Below are 22285 nucleotides of genomic sequence, written 5' to 3'. Positions count from 1 at the left end.
ACAGAAGATTGAGTATATTACTGACAATGTTTATCTCTGGGTAGTTTTAGTTTATGGATGATTTAAATATTTTTGTGCTTTTCTGAATTTTAAAGTAAATAGCTTATGTAGAGATTAAGTTCTAAGTTTATTGTATAAAGTGAATATTATGTGTAGTCAAAAATCATACTTGGCTGGGTGTGGTGGCTCATGCCTGTAATCCCAGCACTTTGGGAGGCCGAGATGGGTGGACTGCTTGAGCCCAGGAGTTTGAGATCAGCCTGGGGAACATGGCAAAACCCCATCTCTACAAAAAATAGAAAAATTAGCTGGCTATGGTGATGCATGCTGTATTCTCAGCTACTCAGGAGGCTGAGGTGGGAGGATTGCTTGAGCCCAACAGGTCAAGGATGCAGTGGGCTGTGATAGCACCACTGCACTCCACCCTAGGTGAGGCAGAGCAAGACCTTATCTTTAAAAAAAAAATTCACTCTTTTCTCTCATATAGCTCACAAAACAACAGAATACATCATTTTATACATTGTATCTCTTCTCAAAAACGTCCAACATAGGCAATTCTTCCTCCAACACTGGAACAGACTACTGTTTCTCTGGGTGAGTACTAGATGAAGCAGTTGGTTTGTGTTTATATGTTATGTTGTACAAAAATGAAGACAAGGTTTTCTAAACATGAAAGTGTAGTTGAATGTGTTCAGGTTAAATGAGTATGAGATTCCACTGTTTTAGTTTTGTAAATAAGAGGAAAAACTATTTTCTTTAATGTTTACAAAGAACACTACCAACAATGGCAATGAGTTAGGAAACACTCTTAAGACTAAAGGAAAAAAATAATTATTGATTTCCAAAATGGACTTCTTTAAAGAGGTGAGGTATATCTCTGAGTATTTCTGAATTTTTTAAAAGTCCAAAAACTTAAGAAAATAATACTTAAGGTTCAGCATGAGGTTGAGATTGGGCTGCAAAATTGGGGTTTAATAATTTGAATGCCCAAGAAGCAGCTTTTTCTTTTTTCGCAACCACCAATATCAACAATGAACAATATTAATAAAATTAAATCAAAATGAAAAATTGACAGCATTTAAAATACTGTGGATAAAATTATAGCCAATTTTTGTTTTAAAAATTCTTCCAAGGTATATTTTCCTTTTAAAGATTTACAACTATGGTGTCTTTTGTAACTAGAATAAGATAAATTCTATATAAAATTCAATTTTAAAAAGTATTCTCATGTACAGAGGCTGACATCATGGGTAGTCAAAGAATATGTTTAATAAAAAATAATTAAACTTCCATTTGCTCTATAGAACATCATAGAAAGTAATTTAATAAATTACAAATGACTTTTTAAGACGTTTGCTCAACTACAGAAAGCAAATTTAGACTACACAAAACACAACTGGTAAATATTGCAAATGTCCAAAAGAAAGATTGGACTAAGACTTGAATCATAAAACCTGAAACAAGGTCTATAAATACAAGGCAATAACAGCTATAATTCCTTTAGTAACTACCAACACATACTTGGATATCCTTTCAACTGCAACTTTAGTATTATGTAATTCTACTGATTTTTTTTTCCTTATAACCCTTAACTTTACACAACCATATTTGCATGTGTTTTCTTAGCTGATAGCTGGACAACTTTTCCCCAATGAATATTAAATAGAAGTGTCTTGAAACCTAAGAGAATGTTTAAAGTTATGTTAGACTTAATGCTTTGAAAACTGTAATTGCCTTATTACATAGAAAGAGAATCACTAGGATGTTAACCAAATTTATTTGACCATAATTAGGAAAATACTTTCTCTCATAAATTTGATATAAATTAGATTTTAGTGACAAGATCTAGAGATTTTTTTTTCCTTTTTTTTTTTTTTTTTAAATTGGGGAAAGGAAGGAATAAAGATCATGTGGGTAGAATTAGAGGGAGGAAGGGAAATGTGGTTGGTGTTGAAATACTTCACTGGCAAACTAAGTTAACTGTTTGAAAAACTTTGGCTATCTCAGGTGTATTCTAGTTAAACAAAAGTGCAATACTGCAAAGGGAAGATACTAAATATGTAATATATCATTTTCATGATGAAGAATTACTACCCACTTCTCCTGGATGGGCATCATAGAGACTATTGCTAAGACATTGCATAAAGGACTATCAATTCAAAGTACTATTTTGGGAAAATACAAAATCAATACAATCCCAATGGAACTTATATAATTTTGTAAATACATATAACACTGTCTCTCTAATAAGGGGTTATTTTACATACAGAAACATAATTTACTGGTAAAGGTCTTGGAAAACCTGATACAATTGCTTAACTCATGACAAAGCAACAGTTCTATCAAAACATACTGAAAGTATTTTTTCTGCAGGAGAGAACTGGGATACTTTTTCCCCCTAAATTTACACCCTTGCAGACTTTACCACTAACTTACTTGAGTACCAGAAAAATGCTAACATATATCTCTCCTTAGAATGTCAATATTTTTATGTCCAATTCAGTACTAATTGTTTTAAATATGTATGATATATGAAGGTGAACCTGGACCTCTACCTTGTCAGAATAATAGCAGCTTTAGTAGGAGAAATTGTATCACAAATCAAATATCAGACAAATTTTACATGGTAAAGCATTCTATGAAATTGAACAGAAGCCTTGGGCTTCACTTTTGTGGTTTGTAGGTATAACTTGTACGTCTTTTTGAGATTATTCAAAGTGCATTTTCAAAATGGGCAACTCAGTATATTTAATATAAACTGATAACCCAACACTGATTCTGGGCAACATTGTCTGCTTACACCTAGAAACTCAAAATGAATTTAGACTATCTGCATATTACTTTACCACTATTATCTGTTAATTCTGGAATATTTCCATGACATAAAACACAAATAGAAATCTACACAAAGAAAGCAAACAAACAATTTCTTTTACATGAAGTATGCTGTGTTGAAAGTTCTTTTCAGTGGCATTTCATGAGTTTGCCTTTTCTGAACCCTGGAAACAGACATTACTCATCTGAGACATGATTATTTCTAATAGGAGGCCAAACTTTGAAAAGTTAAAACTAAGTATGTCTATAGGGTGCCAAAGTCACATGACACATGATTATTTTATGACTTAATTTTACTGATATCTGAATTAAGCTCAGCAAAAAGCAAGTCATATTTCTTGCCAGATTAACATGATATATAGGATGTGTTTAAAAAACCCCTGAAAACAAGTATAGAATTAGAAACGAATGTAAACTTCCTAAACTAACTCAGCTGAGGTAACAGGTAGCCAGTTAAATTGGCTGATTGGGAAACTTATTTCTTCTTTAAAACATACTTGTACCTGAATTGGAAACATCAGCAGTGCATCACAACACTAGAGCATTTTCATGTAATTAAAGCAATGGATGGTGATGTAGATTCTACAGCTTTCATGACATTCATTAGCTGCCCAAATTATTGCTGAGTTTTGATCTGTAAATTATAGGTGTCAAGGAGGCTGTAAAACTATATTCAAATTAAATCAGTAATATGCATAAAGTATTCTGTGTTCACTGCAAATATATTAAATATACAACTCTTATTGAGCATAATTTTCATAAAATTAACCCCCAACAAAATTATAATGCCTTTTGTTGTAATTTTACACCTTTATGTATTTGATAGTACATACGAGTTCAGAAACTTATGAATCTTAAGAAATATTACATGCAAAACGTCTCTGAAAGCAGTTTGCACTTCTAAACAAATAACTGAAATGTTCGGTCAGTAAGTTATTGATGCACTCAACACTCGGGTATTTACAATTAACTATTAAAGAAAAAATCCAAAATCAGTTCATTCATATTTTAAGTGCAGAGTCTGGGAATCAGTCTTCATTACTAGAATCTGAATCCTCAGATGACGATGATGTACTATCAGATCCAGATGAAGCATCAGCTTTCTCTGAACCCTCATCTGTGCTGTTTTCATTGAGAGGACTTGGTTCAGTTCCTCCTTTGTCTTCCTGATCTTTAATTCTGGAATCTTCTTCCTTTACTTCTACAGACTTAGACGAGCCTAAGTCACTATTTTTGTTTTTGTTTTGTACATCAAAAGTATTGGACTGGGACAAAGTTGGAATATGAAGATTAAGGCCTGGAGTGAGAAGCATCCCTGGATAAAGTATATTAGATAGTAATAGTGGGTTAAGAGCTAATGGGTTGGCAGCTGCAGCTGTATTTAATGCAGCAGTAGAGGACGTGGAAGGAGAACTTGACACAGAGTTTTCTCCACCATTCTCTGAACTTTGGCTCTCTGTCCTTTCTTTTTTTCCTTCTGACTCCTTAGAGTCACTTCCCTTTTTGTCTTCTGTCCCAGATTCCGTAGGCTTTGTCAGGAGTCCTCCCATGCCCAATAGATTTGGTAATCCAGCCATTCCTGACAGCAGCATGGGGAACATAGCAGCCATGTTTTTAGCTTCTCCTCCAGAAGAAAGGCCAGTAGGCATTCCCATCAACCCTGCAGTTACTTGCAGTGACTGCAAGTTTTGTAGGTTTTGTTGTAAGGCCTGAAGAGTTGTGAGATCCACACCTGGAAGTAATCCATTGGCTAACAAAGGATTGCCTGAAACACTGGTGGCAGATGCAGCAGCTGCTGCTGCTGCTGTGGCCTTTGCAATTCCACTTTTAGGCCGTCTCCCCCGCCTGCTTACTTCCTCTCTCACCACGGGACCAGTGAGAATACGTTCATACATGCTTTCTGGAAGAAATCCCTGGAAGAAATATATATTCATTAATAATCCCTACATGAGAATAAAGAGCTATTAGCTTATCACACAAATAACCATGAAAAAAGGCAATTATTTGTAAATTTATTCTGTACTGATATTAAATAATCAATTATAATAGCAATAACCTAATTTTATATAAGTGGTAGCTTCAAACAGCTCTTCCACTTTTCATTTTATCACAGAGTAAGTGAGTAAAGAGGTCTTTAGCCTTCCTCCATCCTGTAAAACATAAGATTGTAGTATAATTCTAGAAAATACAAGGTTCAAAAAAATTGTTTCATGGGTACTTCCATAACCCTTACATGTTTCACATCATCGCTTGTTCTAGAAGACCAAAGAAGTGGCTCCCTTCTAACTGGAAAGAACAATAAAGAAGGAATAGAGAAAGTGAAAGGTTAAAGTAAGATGCTTCATATGAATTATTTTGCTGCCACTTTGGGAATAAAGGAGATAGAGCCATGCTCAAAAGGATACTCAAAGGGGGTAAGATCACCTGCAGTAGCACTTGCAGATTGGGAACCATAAAGTCCAGGACAACAGAGAACAATCTATGCTACTTTCATGTAATTCTCCCATGATTTTCTGGGTCCCAGAACTCTCAGAAGTTTTAGGAGTTTAGAATCCCTGGACCAGCACTATCTAATAGAAATATAATGTAAGCCATATAGGTAACTTAAAATTTTATAGGAGACACATTTAAAATATGTAAAACAGAAATAGGTGACATTAATTTTAGTAACACAGTCTATTTAATAGAACATAATCCAAATATTGTCACTTCAATATGTAATCTATAGAAATTGAGATACTTTACATTCTTTTTTTCCAACAAAGTCTTCAAAATCCAAAACCACTGTGTATTTTACAGTTAATGTTAATTCACATTTCAAGTACTCAACAGCCACATGTGCCTATTTGTGGCTACTGAGGGGCTACTGTTTGTGACAGTGCAGTTCTAGATAGTGGTTTAAGACAAGACTCATTCGCCTATTGTTTAATTTTGTTTTGAATTGAATCAACTTATTTTTTCTCTTTACAAAGGCATCAGGGTTCACTGCAGAAAACACAACAAAAAATTAAAAAAAAAAAATCATCCATCAACTCATCATTCAGAGATAACCATGGCTAACACTTCAGTATGTGTTCTATTTTTTCCTTGTGCAATTATACACATTCTATAATTCCCCCCACCTCCCTTTCTGAAACAAAAAAGTAGAATCACACCGAACTTAGTTTTATAGCCTGCCCTTTCCATTTGGAGACCTGTAAGAATAATACCTATTAATTATTGACCATTAGCATATGTGTAGGCTTTACTATCCCAAGAGCTTAAATACTACTGCTTTTAATATACTGTGAACTTTTACTCCTTTTAGATGTTCTTCTAAGATCTAATTTATTTTATTTATTTATTTATTTTTGAGATGGAGTCTTGCCTCTGTTGCCCAAGCTGGAATGCAGTGGTGCAATATTGGCTCACTGCAACCTCTGCCTCCTGGGTTCAAGTGATTGTCCTGCCTCAGCCTTAGCTGGGACTACAGGTGCACAACACCATGCCTGGCTAATTTTTGTATTTTTAGTAGAGACAGGGTTTCTCTGTGTTGGCCAGCTGGTCTTGAACTCCTGACCTCAGGTAATCCACCCGCCTCGGCCTCCCAAAGTGCTGGAATTACAGGGGTGAGCCACTGCACTAGGCCTAAGATATAGTTTTTAAAATAGTTGCCTAGGCTGGGAATGGTGGCTTAGGCCTGTAATCCTAGCACAGTGGGAGGCTGAGGTGGGTGGATCACTTGAGGCCAGGGGTTCAAGACCAGCCTGGCCAACATGGCGAAATATCATCTCTACTAAAAATAAAAAAATTAGCCAGGTGTGTTGGTGGCACCTGTTGTCCCAGTTACTTGGGAGGCTGAGGCATAAGAATCACTTGAACCCAGGAGGCAAAGGTTGAAGTGAGCCAAGATTGTACCACTGCACTCCAGCCTGGGCAACAGAGAGAGATCCTGTCTTAAAAAAAAAAAAAGAAAAAAAAATTGCACAGTTTTCCAGAATCTTAATGAACTATTAGTTTATTTTCAATTATCCTTATATATTTGCTCATATATTTGATTACTCTTTGTGGCATCATTCAAATGGTATCTTAGAGGTTAATGTAAAAACAAATCATTATTTATTGATTCTCTGTTCTAACCTGAGAAGCATCTGAGAAATTTGCAACGTGTACTGCAAAATAAAAATTGAGAACTGAAAAAATGCTCTCACAAGTTCATGGAATATTTTATTAATTATAATTAATCTAAGATATAATTGAATGGCACCTAATTTGAAAATAATGTATAAGTTAGTATTCATAAAATACTCACAGATTGCTTAACAACATCTCCCCATTCAGGAGCTACTCCATATTCTGAATTTTCTTTTAGGAATCTACATAAATCTTTCAAAGGGGGAGCAAATGCACCTCCAACCTGCAAATTAGAAACAGATTGTTAAATACTAAAACACTATTACACAGAAAACTCTTGCTTGCTTTTATTCTATGCGCTACAGAGTTTATTTCCTTAAAATACATATTTTTTGAACCACCTTAGATAATCTTTATGATTATATTAAAAAGGGCCACCATGACCCATATGGACTACTGATGTAATATATAAACATGTGATAATGTAAATTTTAAATATTTTAAGTAGAATAACTAGAATAGTAAAATGAATAACTACCATGCTAGACAGGCAGTATAGCCTAGTTAAAAGTACACCCTCTAGAGTTAGACTTACCAGCTATGTGAACTTGAGCAAATCAGTAAATTTCTTTCAGCCTCAATTTTCTGATCTGTAAAATGGGGATAACAATAATACTTCCCTCATAGGGTTTTATAAAGATAAAATGAGACAATTCAAGTGCCTTAGCATAATGCCTGTCACATAATAAACATAAGTTATTATATGCCAAGTATTGTGCTAAGTACTTTAAATGTATAATTTATTTTAGTTCTCACTACCTCCTTTGGAGATAGTATTATTTCTGTTTTTCAAACGAAGGAACTGAGCCTCAGAGAATTTATATAACTTGCCTAAAGTTAGCTAGTACATGTTAGAGCCAGGATACAAACCTAGGTCTCAGAAACCAATACTGTTATCGATTATATATATTGACACCCTAAAAGTATAAAATTATACATATCTTTCATATGTGAAGTATAATTAACCAATCATAAGTAAATAATTTGGAAAAAAATGTAATATGACACTGAGACAAAATAGTATTCTGAAATTTAAATGAAAAACATTACATTTGGAGAAATGATTTTTACCTACCAATTTAATGTTAATGTCCCTTTAGAGACTAAAGACATTTCTTGAATAATTTCTTCTTCTATACCACTTTGAATGATTAAATACTATATCTTGATAGGATACAGACAGGGTTTAATATGATCAGTTATGTTACCTACAAGTATTTTTTTGTTTTTTGAGACAGCATCTCACTCTGTCGCTCAGGCTGGAGTGCAGTGGCACGTACTTGGTTCACTGCAACCTCCACCTTTCAAGTTCAAGCAATTCTCCTGCCTCGGCCTCCTGAGTAGCTGGGATTATAGGTGCTCACCACCATGCCTGGCTAATTTTTGTATTTTTAGTAGAGATGGGGTTTCACCATATTGAACCAGGCTGGTCTTGAACTGCTGACCTCAGGTGATCCACCCACCTTGGCCTCCCAAAGTGCTGTCATTATAGGCCCGAGCACTGCACCCGACATAAGTATTCTTATACGGTATTTATTTCTTCTTTTTTTTTTTAAAGAGACTCACTCACATTTTTTTAAGGTCTCACTCTGTTGCCCAGGCTGGAATGCAGTGGCGTGATCATAGTTCACTGCAGCCTTGAGCTCCTGGGCTCAAACAATCATCCCTCCTGAGCTTCCTGAGTAGCTGGGACTACAGGTGTGTACCACCACACCCCCGGCTCCTTATATTTATTTATATATTTAAATAAGTACATTTAAGGAAATAAGTATATTTACTTAGTCTCTGTAATTCTGTTGTCTTCTCTTTTTTATTATCTCCTTCATTAAGCTTCTACTGAAAATGGAGGCCCTCTTGGGGGTTTATGGGGATTTAGCAGGTAGATTCTTTTCCTTAATAACTCATCAATCCTTAAGCCTGTACCCGAGAGACTCAAGACAATTAGGAACTCTACAAATTAAGGAACATGAACAAACCTCTCATGAAATTATAACAATTAAAAATAAAATTTAGAATGTTTAATATCAAACCTAACAAGTAAAAATTCAAATTGTTTCATTTCCTTAAAATTGGCTAAGACAAACTCATTCCTAATATTTAGCAATGTGAATTTTTGGTATAAGATGAAGTAGAAGGATTTGTAACAAAATCTACACAAGCACAAATTTAAGTAAAATGCTACTGAAATGTCACCTTGTTCTTTCCTTAAGACATGTATGCCATACTTTAAAATACTAACAAAAGCTGAATACGCTGTCTCTACGAACTTGTGGGAAAAATTAACATTAACTTTAAAGAGTTGGTGTACCCAACAATATTAAAACAACTGTTATTTTAAAATAGTTTTCTTCTAATTCCAATATTTCTTACGAGAAATTCAAATGTTTTTGGGTATTTTTATCCTAACAGTGAGTGCATTTAACAGACAGTAAATCACAACCAGACCTATGTAACATAATTTAGTGTATGAGAAAAATAACGCAATGAGAAATGTGATGTTCTTACACTGACGCCATTTTTTCTTTTCTATTTATTTTGTTGCTTGCTCATCGGAATTAAAAAAGTGTGTCAAAGCTATACATATACAAAACAGTGTCACAAGTTTCTATTGTTTATTTTGTGAGGTAAAAGAGAAACATATTAATCCAAACATAAAACAAGAAATCTATGTAAGTCTATTTCTGAAAAATCTCCACTCTATCATTCATCATTCAGTAAAAGAAGATAAGCCACAAAGGTGGCATTAGTCTACAAGGTACCTTTAAGATATTCTGTTTTCATCAATCAGAAATTATGTAATATGCTGATTTTGATAGAAAAAGACATGTTAAGGTCATCTGACAGAAAACTGCAGTGATAAATAAATAAATGTATGGCGGCTATGTGAATGGTGTCTTCTTAGATGAGAATTTCTCAACTTTACAGTACAGACATTGTAAATTGGTATTGTGGGGGTTGTCCTATGTACTGTAGGAGGTTTAGCAGCTTCTCTGGCTTCTACCCACTAGATACCAGTAGTATCCTCTCCTTGTGGTTACCAAAGATGTCTCCAGACACTGCCAAATATTCCTTGAGAGGTGAAACTACCCCTGGTGAGAATGACTGCTTTTGATGTAGTACCCTTGTATGAGTGTAAAACTATATGCAATGGCACTGCTTAGGCATAGATGTGTTAAATGACTTGCTTATTTCATGTAATAGCTTAGCTAATGAAGTGAGATTTGAAATTAGACTGCATAAAATTATACTGCATGTCTTCCCTCAGAATCTGAGATTCAACTCATTTCCAGGTCTATTAGAAAACACTACTGAATAATGAAATAAGGTGTTCTGGAGATCTCTTAAATATTGAAATCAATAAAAAAGATTAAGAAAAAAACATTAAAATACCTTTCTAGCATTTCTTCTGTTAATCAGTTGAACACGTTCTTCTCCAGTGAGACTATTCACATCTAGTTTATTGGGGTTTCTGCAACGGTGTCTTTTTTGTTTGGGCCTTCCCTCATGAAGCTGCATTCTCTAAAATATATAGATAAAGACATATCTTTAAAGTCTTTAACTGTGCAAAACAATTCAAGATATTAAAATGAGCTGATCCAAGAAATTTAATAGCATTTACCTTTTGGTTATTTACATTTTTAAAATACCTAAACTTTTTATTTATTTATTTATTTTTTTTGAGACAGGGTCTTGCTCTGTTGCCCAGGCTGGAGAATAGTGGTGTGATCCCAGCTCACTGCAGCCTTGACATCCCAGGCTCAAGTGATCCTCACACCTCAGTCTCTCAAGTCGCTGGGACCACAGCTGTGTGCCACCATGCGTGGCTAATGTTTTTTATTTTTTGTAGAGATGAAAGTTTTGCCACGTTGCCCAGGCTGATCTTGAACTCCTGGGCTCAAGCTATCTTCCTGTCCTGGACTCCCAAAGTGCTGGGATTACAGATGTGAGCCATGGTGCCTGGCCAAACATTATTGTAACAAAAAGTATCACATCAATCTTTTCTTCAAATTATACGTTAAAAAAGTTAAGCCCGGGCAATATGGCGAGAACCTGTCTCTACAAAAAATCAAAAAATTAGCTGGCCATGGTGGTGTATGCCTATAGTCCCAAGTATTTGTGGGGGCTGAGATGGGAGGACTGCTTGGGCATGGGAGGTTAAGGCTTCAGTGAGCCATGAATGTGCCACTGCACTCCAGCCTGGGCACAAAGTGAGGCCCTGTCTCAAAACAAAAACAAACAAAAACCCAACAACTCATATCTAGCAATAAAAATAAAAACTCATCCCATCAAACCATGCTACTTCTCTATATAACTATTAACAAAACAGGGCTTAATTTTGCAGGTATTTCCAGCCAATTAAAAATATTTTCAGGAAACCAACGCTCAAATTCTTCAGCTTAGCATACCAGTCCCATCATGGCCTAAACCTATTCAATTCACCTCTTCTGTTCATTGTTCATTTACTATTACCCTACTCACTCCTCCACATACTCTGGAATATTAAACTAATCACTGTTTTATGAATATGCCTTACAGTCATATCCTCTTTTCTTTTTTTTTTTTTTTTTGAGATGGAGTTTTGCTCTTGGCTCACGGCAACCTCTGCCTCCCGGTTCAAGAGATTCTCCTGCCTCAGCCTCTCGAGCAGCTGGACTACAGGCACCCGCCACCATGCCCAGCTGATTTGTGTATTTTTAGTAGAGATGGGGTACCATGTTGGCCAGTTGGTCTTGAACTCCTGACTTCAGGTGATCTGCCCGCCTCGGCCTCGCAAAGTGCTAGGATTACAGGCGTGAGCCACCACACCTGGCCATCTTCTTAGTAATTCTATATTCCTAGAACATCCTCCTCTTGTGTTAACCTCGTCAATGCCTACTTACTCTTTTTTCATCCACCAGACGAATATCAGCTCTATTTTCTTTATCTTTCTTCAGAAACTACTCTGCCTAGGCAGAGTTAATTTTTCTTACATCTGTTCCCATGAGACTTTATACATACCTTTATTATAGTATACTCTCCACCATGTTGTAATTATTTAGCTACAGAAATATTACAACAGAGTGTGAGATCCAAGAAATCATTAAGGTGATTTTTACATAGGAAAATGCTTTTCCTTGGGAAAGCCAACAAATTACATCTTATAATCTTTAGAGTAAGAAATGCTGCCCTTAAGAATATGTTTTCAAAATCTTTACAATAAAGTAATATAAAATATTATGATAAAATATTTGCAGGTAAAATGATGAATGGATATACAAAGTTAAAAAGTTAATAAAGGCCCTTTTGCAGTGATAAAGAGAAAGGTGTGGGAATTCTTCAGAGTCTAGAGTATAGGTATAAGGGCAAAGATTTTATATTGTTTACTGCTATATCCTCAATCTTTTAAAATAGTAAGTAGTACATTCTAATCACTCAATAAAAAATTGTTAACTGAATAAATAAATGAATGTTATCTTCAACATGTTAAGAAGTTACAGTGTTCAACTCAGGATTCCCATTATTTTTAGAATTGCAATATTTAGCCAGGTGTGGTGGCTCACACCTGTAATCTCAACACTTTGTGAGGTTGAGGTGGGAGGATCGCTTGAGCCAGGAGTTTGAGACCAGCCTGAGCAAGATAGTGAGAGCCTGTCTCTACAAAATAAAAACTGAAAAAATTAACGATGTGGTGGCCTGTGAGCAGGCTGTTCTCAAACTCCTGAACTCAAGTGATTTGCCCATTTCGGCCTCCCAAAGTGCTAGGATTACAGCCATGAGCCACCATGCCCAGCCTCATCTTTGATTAACATAAACTCACTGTGCATCTGGAGAGGCATAGAAGATATACTCATAGCTTGAAGAAGAGCTTAAGAGGAGTAGTTTGGAGTCTGGATTTAAGAGTTTGTTTGCTCAGTGGACTTGGACAATTTACTTAAAACTTTAGTGTCTTAATTTCATTTAAAAAACAGTTACAGGCTGGGTGCAGTGGTTCATGCCTTTATTCCTAGCACTTTGGGAGGCTGAGGCAGGTGGATTGCTTGAGGCCAGGAGTTCGAGACCAGCCTGGCCAACATGGTGAAACCATGTTTCTATGAAAAATACAAAAGTTAGCTGGGCATGGTGGTGTGCTGGGCATGTGGTCCCAGCTACTCGGGAGACTGAGGTGGGAGAATCGCTTGCATCTGGGAGGCAGAGGTTGAAGTGAGCCGAGATCATGTCACTGTACTCCAGCCTAGGTGACAATGCGAGACTCTCTCAAAAAAACAAAAAACAGTTATAACAATGCCACATAATCAAGTTATTGTGTTAAATGAGGTAATGCATGTTGTGTGCATAAGTATGTCAGCATAACTGCAGGTACATAGTTAAGTTTCAATACACGTTTACTATAATCATTATTATTTTAAAATAAACTGCTCAAGAAAGGATTGGAAGTTTTGTACCTTAGCAGCCTTCACTGGGTCTAACATGGTTCTCTATATTGGAAGTAATTTTTATTATTAAATACTCATTGAATGCAGAACGGAAAAATGGAAAATAACATTGTATTGTATCATGGGAAGGATGGTAATTATTTTTTCCTGCTAATTCTCCTAGGTCTTAGGCAGAGCACATATTTAGCATAAGTGGATGAGAATTTATGCTTCATCATGATAGATCTGACAATTCATAGCAATAAAATATAACAAGAGTTTTAAGGTGTCACCTACAGGAATAAAAGCTCCCAAATCTTCCACATAACCTGGGTGCTCCTTAAGCCATTTTTCCAAATCCTTTCTCTTTGGTGCATCATCTCCTGCAAGTCTTGTTCCATCTTTAAGATTAATAACTGGAACTGGACTTTCTGTATCAGGAATTCCTTGAGGCTGAGTGTAGGATAATGCTGGATTTATCCCTGTGGAGATCTGTGAGGAGGTTAAGCCTAAAGAAACCTGTAAAAAAACACCAAATGGAATCTTTATTTCCATACTTTATCATTCTAATACTGATTCAATAAAGTAATTATTTTTGAAGAGAAAAAATAAGTTGTTGCTAAAAATTCTGCTAAATCTTTTAAACTTAAAATTTTTATCACTCTTGGACAGTGCTAAGATTCTAAGATATCATCTAAAACTATATGGCATACTTCTAATTTTCTTTCTTTCTTTCTTTCTTTCTTTCTTTTTTTTTTGAGATGGAGTCTCGCTCTGTCGCCCAGGCTGGAGTGCAGTGGCCGGATCTCAGCTCACTGCAAGCTCCGTCTCCCGGGTTTACGCCATTCTCCTGCCTCAGCCTCCCAAGTAGCTGGGACTACAGGTGCCCGCCACCTCGCCCGGCTAATTTTTTGTATTTTTTAGTAGAGACGGGGTTTCACCGTGTTAGCCAGGATGGTCTTGATCTCCTGACCTCGTGATCCGCCCGTCTCGGCCTCCCAAAGTGCTGGGATTACAGGCTTGAGCCACGGCGCCCAGCCCTAATTTTCTTATTAATAGTCTATAAAATATTCACAAAACAATAATATGTATATTTACTAGTACTGAATTTTGAACCCAAGGGTCAGTTTTCTTTTTTTTTTTTTTTTTTTTTGAGACGGAGTCTCGCTGTGTCACCTAGGCTGGAGTGCAGTGGCCGGATCTCAGCTCACTGCTAGCTCCACCTCCCGGGTTCACGCCATTCTCCTGCCTCAGCCTCCCGAGTAGCTGGGACTACAGGCGCCCGCCAGGTCGCCCGGCTAGTTTTTTGTATTTTTAGTAGAGACGGGGTTTCACCATGTTAGCCAGGATGGTCTTGATCTCCTGACCTCGTGATCCGCCCGTCTCGGCCTCCCAAAGTGCTGGGATTACAGGCTTGAGCCACCGCGCCCGGCCTGGGTCAGTTTTCAAGTACTGCTTTACTTACATGATTAGGTGGTTTACTTCTGTTAAAAAAGAAGATGTCAACACCTTCTACATTCTTCCTCCTTCCTCGCCTTTTTTTGACTATAGGCTGGTTGTCTAATATCACACCATTGGCACCAAGGGTTGGTTGAATGGAAGTACCTAATTGAATTAAAAATGCAAAATGGTGACACAAATTTAGTTCTTAAACAAATTGAAAGTAATCCCTTTCCTAAATATATGTAAGTGTTAGTTCTTATTTTATACATCTTTAATGTAGAAACTTTTGGACTAAAAATATCATCCCCACTTCTCATTTAAAAACCTGAAGAATTACAACCTAGGCCTCTTTCAATTTTTGACCGGTCTTCTCTATTTTTTTTCCCGATATTTACACATCTTCTCTTCCTTCCTTGGAGAAGGAAGCATGCCTTTTTCCTAGGATAACATTTTCCTAAGATAACATTTCCCCTTTCTTTGAACCCGTTAGTTCCTATAATTTCAAAAGCTTTTTTTTTTTTAATCATTTGTCTCTGCTTTTTGTGCCAAATATCTTTTTCTACATCATTCTTTTTTTTTTTTTCTTGAGACAGAGTCTCGCTGTGTCGCCCAGGCTGGAGTGCAGTGGCATGATCTCGGCTCACTGCAAGCTCCGCCTCCCGGGTTCACGCCATTCTTCTGCCTCAGCCTCCCAAGTGAGCCACTGTACCCAGCCAGATTTTTCTAAACTTAAAAATATGGCCTAACTCAAACAAACAAATGTTTAACTTTTGGCCGGGCATAGTGGCTCATGCCTGTAATCCCAGAACTTTGGAAGACCAAGGTGGGTGGATCACCTGAGGTCAGGAGTTCAAGACCAGCTTGGCCAACACGGCAAAACCATGTCTCTACTAAAAATACAAAAATCAGCTGGGCGTGGTGGCGGGCACCTGTAATACAAGCTACTTGGGAGGCTGAGGCACAATAATCACTTGAATCCGGGAGGCGGAGGTTGCTGTGAGCCGAGATCACGCCACTGCACTCCAGCCTGGGCAACAGAATGAGACTCTGTCTCAGAAAAAAAAACACTGTCTATTTTATAACGTTAAAACTTTTAAAAGACTGATCTCTCTTGTGCTTCTTTTTTTCATGAGTAAATAGTTCTTCGATTTCCCATAGTCCATTCCTGCCCCAACCTACTTAAGGTATTTTCTTTAAGATATAAGTAACTTTTTAGTCACCAAATTAAACTGACTTCTCTCATTTCAGTAGGCACTCAACAAAAATGTCTGTAAGGGGTATGAATGAAGCAGTTCTGTGCATTCATCAATTTTTCTAATAGATATTTTATTAAGTAGCTATGTACTAGGCAGTATGATGGTTTAAAGATGAATAAAATACTTTTTCTTAAAGAGTACATAATCTTGAATTCTCTTATTAAAAGGACATACTATTAAAGGTGAGATGCTTGTTTAAAATAGTTTACATGTTTATAACGAAAAATGCATTTTCAATCATTCAAGGATAATTTATTGAGGAAGTCTTGTGTATTCCTGAATAAGGTGTTGCCTTCTGGGGAGCTGTGTAACTTCGCAGAAGTCATAACCTTCCTCCCATCTCAATTTCAAAAAGGTACTTAGTTCATATGGTAAGTACCATTCTGTTTCATACTTCTCATGTCTTCCTATTCTAACACAAACGAACTGCTTTGAATCAACATGATTCTCAACCTCTGACCCCTGTCCTAGGTCTGTTTCTGATGCTTTCCATAACTTAAGATTCAGCTTTCCTAAGCAAGATTTGATCTACACATCTGTCCCAGTAAGAATTTACACACTAGCAAGGTCTCATCACAAAATCACACCATTTTCCTGACATCCAGTCTGTTTCATGCTATTCCCTGCCCTTCTTTTACCCCTTCTAACAACCCTATTTTCTAGAAAGACAATTATTTAGTTGTCCTCTTATCAAATCCTGTTCAATCCCACCTCTTCTACAGGACTCTGGCTAAGCTTCCAGAAAGCAATGACTTTCCCCTTTTCCAGCGTTTATTAACTATAATGTTCTATGTAGCAAAATATTGAATGTATTGTCTAATATTTTAATGTGCGTGTCTTGTCTACTAATCAACTAAAAGGAGGAGATAGTGTCTTACATTTCTTTTACTTTACCTTTAGTGTAATCCCTGTACTATATAAAAACCAGAAGTACTTAATATAATTATCTATGGAAAAAACATCTGGTTTCTACCAAAGTGTACATTTACAAACATATTCTATTTGATTAACTCTTCATTTTAATTATATACTACCCTGACTTATTTCTGAGGCTGATTTTAATAAACATTAGCAATTCATTTAAGCCAGAATCCAAATGTAAGATTCAACTTTGAAGTCTGTGTTGTCTTTATTTTAGATGCATATAACACTATTTTAAAAATAGCTTCTTTGTATTGAATGCTTAAGTGCCAGATACTGTACTAAGCTTTAGAAATGCTATCTCAAATCATCAAAAACAAAACAGAAATAGAGAGGGATTATTAAGCTCATTTTATAAATGAGATGGAAACATTAACCCACTTGCTCAATGTCACAATATCCAGTAAATGACAGAATTAAAAACCCCAGGTTGCTTGGTTCTGCCATCCTCTATTCACTATTCCAGGTAGTTTTTGGAATGAGCTCTTCAGTTTTGTCTTCTTGTTATAATCTATGCTATTTTACTCTCCTTCATTAATGAAATTACATTACATCTGGTATCTTTACTCAAGGGTTTCCAGGGGGTAATTACACAAGAATACAAAAGGCACAGCCTTTGGAAAATGAAGAATTGTAATAATAGCATCTGTTAAACATCTAATTCTAAAACCTATGAGTACCAAATTTTAACATCTGTTTGGCATCCCATTGTGTGCCAAGCTCTTTATTGGCCACTATATATATATATTATTTTATTTAATCCATCTAACAATATCATCTCTCTCATCCCCACACCCTTCATTTCACAAACAGGAAAAGTAAGGCTCAAAAATGTTAACAGATTTCCCAAAAGTAACATAGGAAGAAAGATCTAGGTTTCATATTTGCAATTATTAAGATGGATGAGATAAAATGCTTAGATAATAACTGTATCTAGGATGAATACTTGAGGTTTTAAATATTTTGTATAGCCACAAAAGTCATGTTACTTTATTGTTATTATTTTTTTTCTTTGAGATAGGGTCTTGCTCTGTCACCTAGGAGTGCAGTGGCACAACCATGGCTCAGGTATTCCTCCTGAGATCAAGTGATCCTTCCACCTTAGCTTCCCAAGTAGCTAGAACTACAGGGGCATACCACCATACCCAGCTAACTTTTAAATTTTTTTCAGAGATGGGTCTTGCTATGTTGCCAGGATTGGTCTTGAACTCCTGGACTCAAGCAATCCTCCTGCCTCAGCCTCCTTAAGTCCTGGGATTACAGGTGTGAGCCACCACACTTGGCATAATTACTATTGATATTATTATTATTATTGTTTTTGAGACAGAGTTTCGCTCTTGTTGCCCAGGCTGGAGTGCAATGGCCCAATCTTGGCTCACTGCAACCTCCGCCTCCCGGATTCAAGGGGTTCTCCTGCCTCAGCCTCCTGAGTAGCTGGGAATCCAGGCATGCGCCACCAAGCTTAGCTTTTTTTTTTTTTTTGTATTTAGTAGAGACAGGGTTTCACCAGGTCAATTAGGCTGGTCTTGAACTCCTGACCCTCAGGTGATCCACCTGCCTCGGCCTCCCAAAGTTCTGGGATTATAGGCATGTGCCACCATGCCAGACTCCTACTATTGATATTATTAAAAACAGTATTATTTACCAAAGAATTACTTAGAGGCAAAGGCTATACAATCTTCAGCTGCAATAGCAATAAAATGTTCAGGCAATAGAAGTATCAATCTCACTTTATAGTGGAGTTTTAAACAGTAAGAGTAGTGGTATTATTAAGCCCCACTTAAGTTGGGCAAAAGAGCCCATAGCTTATCTTCCCCATTTGTTACCATTTTCTGGTGGAAAAAAGAAAAAGGCTCCTTGATAACAAAATTGTTAACTGTAAGGCATAACTTGGGTGACTGTAATTGTAAAGCATAATTTGGGGGATTTATTCTTCAGTAATAGAGGCATTGCTGATTCATATTTGAACTGTAATTCATACATGTCTAAAGGTCTACTAATTGGAGAATTACATTGAATGGTTAATGAATCCACAAGAGACCAAACTGATGCTGATGAAGCTAAACTAATTTATAATTTAAGAAGTGGTAATAGCAGCATTTGGAAATAGTGATCAATTCAAGACAACACTCATAATACAGCATGTATTGCTTGGCAACTAGACTTAGAATACTGAAGTACAGTGTTTAGCTTTATGCACAAAGAAGGTATAAAGGAAATTCAAGACACTCATCTGCTTGAATTGACAACTAGTACTTTAGGAGATCAGTATGTTGTGGTCCACACATTAAGACTCAGCTGATCTTGAGTATCATTCTCAATTTTTTTTTTTTTTTTTTTTTAAGACGGAGTCTTGCTCTGTCACCCAGGCTGGAGTACAGTGGCACAATCTTGGCTCACTGCAAGCTCTGCCTCCCAGGTTCACGCCATTCTCCTGCCTCAGCCTCCCTAAGAGCTGGGACTACAGGCGCCCGCCACCACGCCCAGCTAAATTTTGTAGTTTTAGTAGAGACGGGGTTTCACCGTGTTAGCCAGGATGGTCTCGATCTCCTGACCTTGTGATCTGCCCTCCTCGGCCTCTCAAAGTGCTGGGATTATAGGTGTGAGCCACTGCGCCCAGCCTCTCAATTTTTTTTTTTTTTAATTTTCATTCTCGGTTCTTGACATCACACTTTTAGAATAACACAGATAAATTAAAGTACTAAGATAAAACAAAAACAGGCTGGGCGTGGTGGCTCATGCCTATAATCTCAGAGCTTTGGGAGGCCAGGTGGGAGGACTGTTTGAGATCAGGAGTTCGCGATCAGCCTAGGCAATATAGTGAGACACTATCTCTACAGAAATCCAAAACAAAACAAAAACTAAAACCAATGTCTAATGTATTCCTCAATGCCTACAGAGTACACAGCACATGGCATCAATTAGGTATTTAATAAATATTTGTTGATTCAAATTGCCAAAAGATTAGAAGAAAGACAGTTTGGAGGGGAGATCTGATAACTGCTTTCAAAATGCTAAAATTTATCATGTAGACACAGGATTAGGTTAATTATGCATTGCCTTTTAAAGATAGAACTTCGATAATTAACAAGATCCTATAGGAGGCAAAATTTACTTCCAAATAGAGGAATTTTCTGACAATTTGAGCTGCCCAACAATAAAAAGGGCTAATTAAGGAACCTTGTTTCTATAAGTATTCCATGAGGATGAATGATTACCTTTTAGGGATTAGTCATAAACAACACCTGTATCCTGTAGATGCCTGGACTGTACAATTTCTAAAGTCTTTTTAAAACTTCTCTTTTAACTTCTTCTACCAATCACCATTAATCTGTGATACTGAAATGCAGTTTGAACTTTTACTTGTATGAAGCAACTTGACAAAATGATGGTCCCACCCAACTACTCAAGGCCCCAAAATGAAAACTGCCCTTTATGCTTTAAAATGTCATGTTAAAACTTCCAAAAAATATTTATTAAGATTTAAAATTATATTGATTACTTTATAGGCTTAAGAGGCAGCAACGAAGGAAAAATAAATTTTTGTTACAAGCATCTATAAAAGATTTGGACATGACAGAAAATATTTCATAAGACAATTATTACTTGCATATTCACCTGATACTGGTATGGATTTTGGGAAATTGACGAGGCTGGTCTCTGATGCATTTTGAAGCTCTCGAAGCCGAGTGAGGTACTGTTGCTGCCCCAGAGCACCATCTTCACCATCAAATGGTCTTTTCTGAGCAAGCCCTTGCTTCTGAAATGTCAATTTCAAACCACCTTCCTGTTAAATAAATACCATTATTAAGACAGAAAACTGTTTAAAAAAAAAAATCTTACTGCAGGGTATTAAGAGGAATTTTTTTTTTTTTACTGAAGAAAAAAATTTTTTACTGAGGAAAAAAATGAAGTAAAAATCCTGAAACATCAAAGAAGTTCATTTCTTATTCATAAATCAAATAAAAACATTTTAAATCAATTTCTATAATAACACCAAATTTTCTATCTTGAATGAAAAAAATACAAGTACTCTACACATTTTTCTGAGCAAAACAAGGTTTTACATGTGACTAGTACATTGTAACATTTTCAACTTTAGACATACATCTCTATGTACATTAGTCATATGACATTTTGGAGGACATTACCTATGTTTTAGACAGCAGGAAGTTAAGCTTCAAAAATTATTAAAAAATGAAACATTACTGATTAACAGGGCATGCTAAATGTTTAAAACAGAAAGTACACTGACATATCATTTAAATACTATATAAAAGAACCGAAACAATTAGAAATTGTCACACTGTTTAAGAAAGCATTTTGATTAGAACTATTTTCAGAAGCATAAGGAGAAAAGCATTATTTAATGACGATCCCTCTAGTAGAACATTCAAGTTTAATAACCTGGATATCATAAAGAAAATAATCCAAATACCAAGAAACAGGTATGTGAAGGAAGGAAGAGTAAGAGCAGGCAGCCATTTGCAGGAAAAGCATGCTGCACACCGCAATCGCAATCAGGCCCCTAGGGCAATAAAAATACACATACGTCTTTGATTTTCACTGTAAACTCCTTTTCTCGTACATGCTTCTTCACCTTTGACATCTGTGTTGACTGATCATGTTCTTCTTTAACACCGGCACCTGGGGGAGTGGGTACACTGGGCTCGCTGTATTCTGTAGCTGCTCCAGGGCTGTCCAGCAGTTTTGTGGTATAGAAAGAAGCCACTGTGTTAGCATCGTAATTTCTTCTAGCTGAAGGCCACTTTCCTTTCAGAACTGTTTGACAAATACTGTCCAACCTATTGATCATCACACGATCCTAGAAAAGCGTGCAACATCAAAGTATAATTTTAATAATTAGATCAGAATTTTGGAGATCAAATAGCTCAAGAGTCTTTATGGATTTAACCCTAGTTCAATATATGTGTATGTGCTATGCATATATATTCTCACATATATATATTACAATTCTGCAACAAGTTATTTGAGTACAGATTCCCTTTGGTGAAGTTCAAAAATATTATACCATAAGCAGGCGTGGTGGCTCACACCTGTCTGTAATCCCAGCACTTTGGGAGGCCAAGGTGGGAGGACTGCTTGAAGCCAGGAGACTGAGACCAGCCTGGGCAGCATAGCAAAACCCCGTCTCTGCAAAAAAATTAAAAAATTGTGCCACTATACTCCAGCCTGGGTGACAGAGTGAGACCGTGTCTCAAAAACAGACAGACAAAAAATTATACCACAAAGATAGTTTTATGT

General features: G+C 36.4%; 1 protein-coding gene across 15 annotated transcripts in view; it reads right to left on the bottom strand.

Annotated features, from left to right (window-relative positions):
- Positions 1-1244: 1244 nt before the first annotated feature.
- Positions 1245-22285, bottom strand: part of CHD9 (chromodomain helicase DNA binding protein 9) — a 295589-nt gene continuing 274548 nt past the window's right edge. For 8 of the 15 annotated variants that reach the window (XM_030924812.1, XM_030924809.1, XM_030924818.1 and 5 more), the window contains 7 exons: positions 21573-21845; positions 20639-20807; positions 14866-15005; positions 13698-13919; positions 10399-10527; positions 7127-7231; positions 1248-4748 (listed from right to left, as the gene is read on the bottom strand). In XM_030924812.1, the coding sequence (XP_030780672.1) occupies positions 3864-4748; positions 7127-7231; positions 10399-10527; positions 13698-13919; positions 14866-15005; positions 20639-20807; positions 21573-21845 (1923 nt within the window). In that variant the 3' untranslated portion in view covers positions 1248-3863. Of the gene's footprint in view, positions 4749-7126; positions 7232-10398; positions 10528-13697; positions 13920-14865; positions 15006-20638; positions 20808-21572; positions 21846-22285 lie in introns of all 15 variants that reach the window. The other 7 variants (XM_030924817.1, XM_030924816.1, XM_010358197.2 and 4 more) reach the window with 4 other exon arrangements.

This window comes from Rhinopithecus roxellana, chromosome 20 (assembly GCF_007565055.1).
Source record: "Rhinopithecus roxellana isolate Shanxi Qingling chromosome 20, ASM756505v1, whole genome shotgun sequence".
NCBI lineage: Eukaryota > Metazoa > Chordata > Mammalia > Primates > Cercopithecidae > Rhinopithecus > Rhinopithecus roxellana.
Note: the sequence above shows the minus strand (reverse complement) of the source record. Positions and strands in the feature narration are given on the sequence as shown.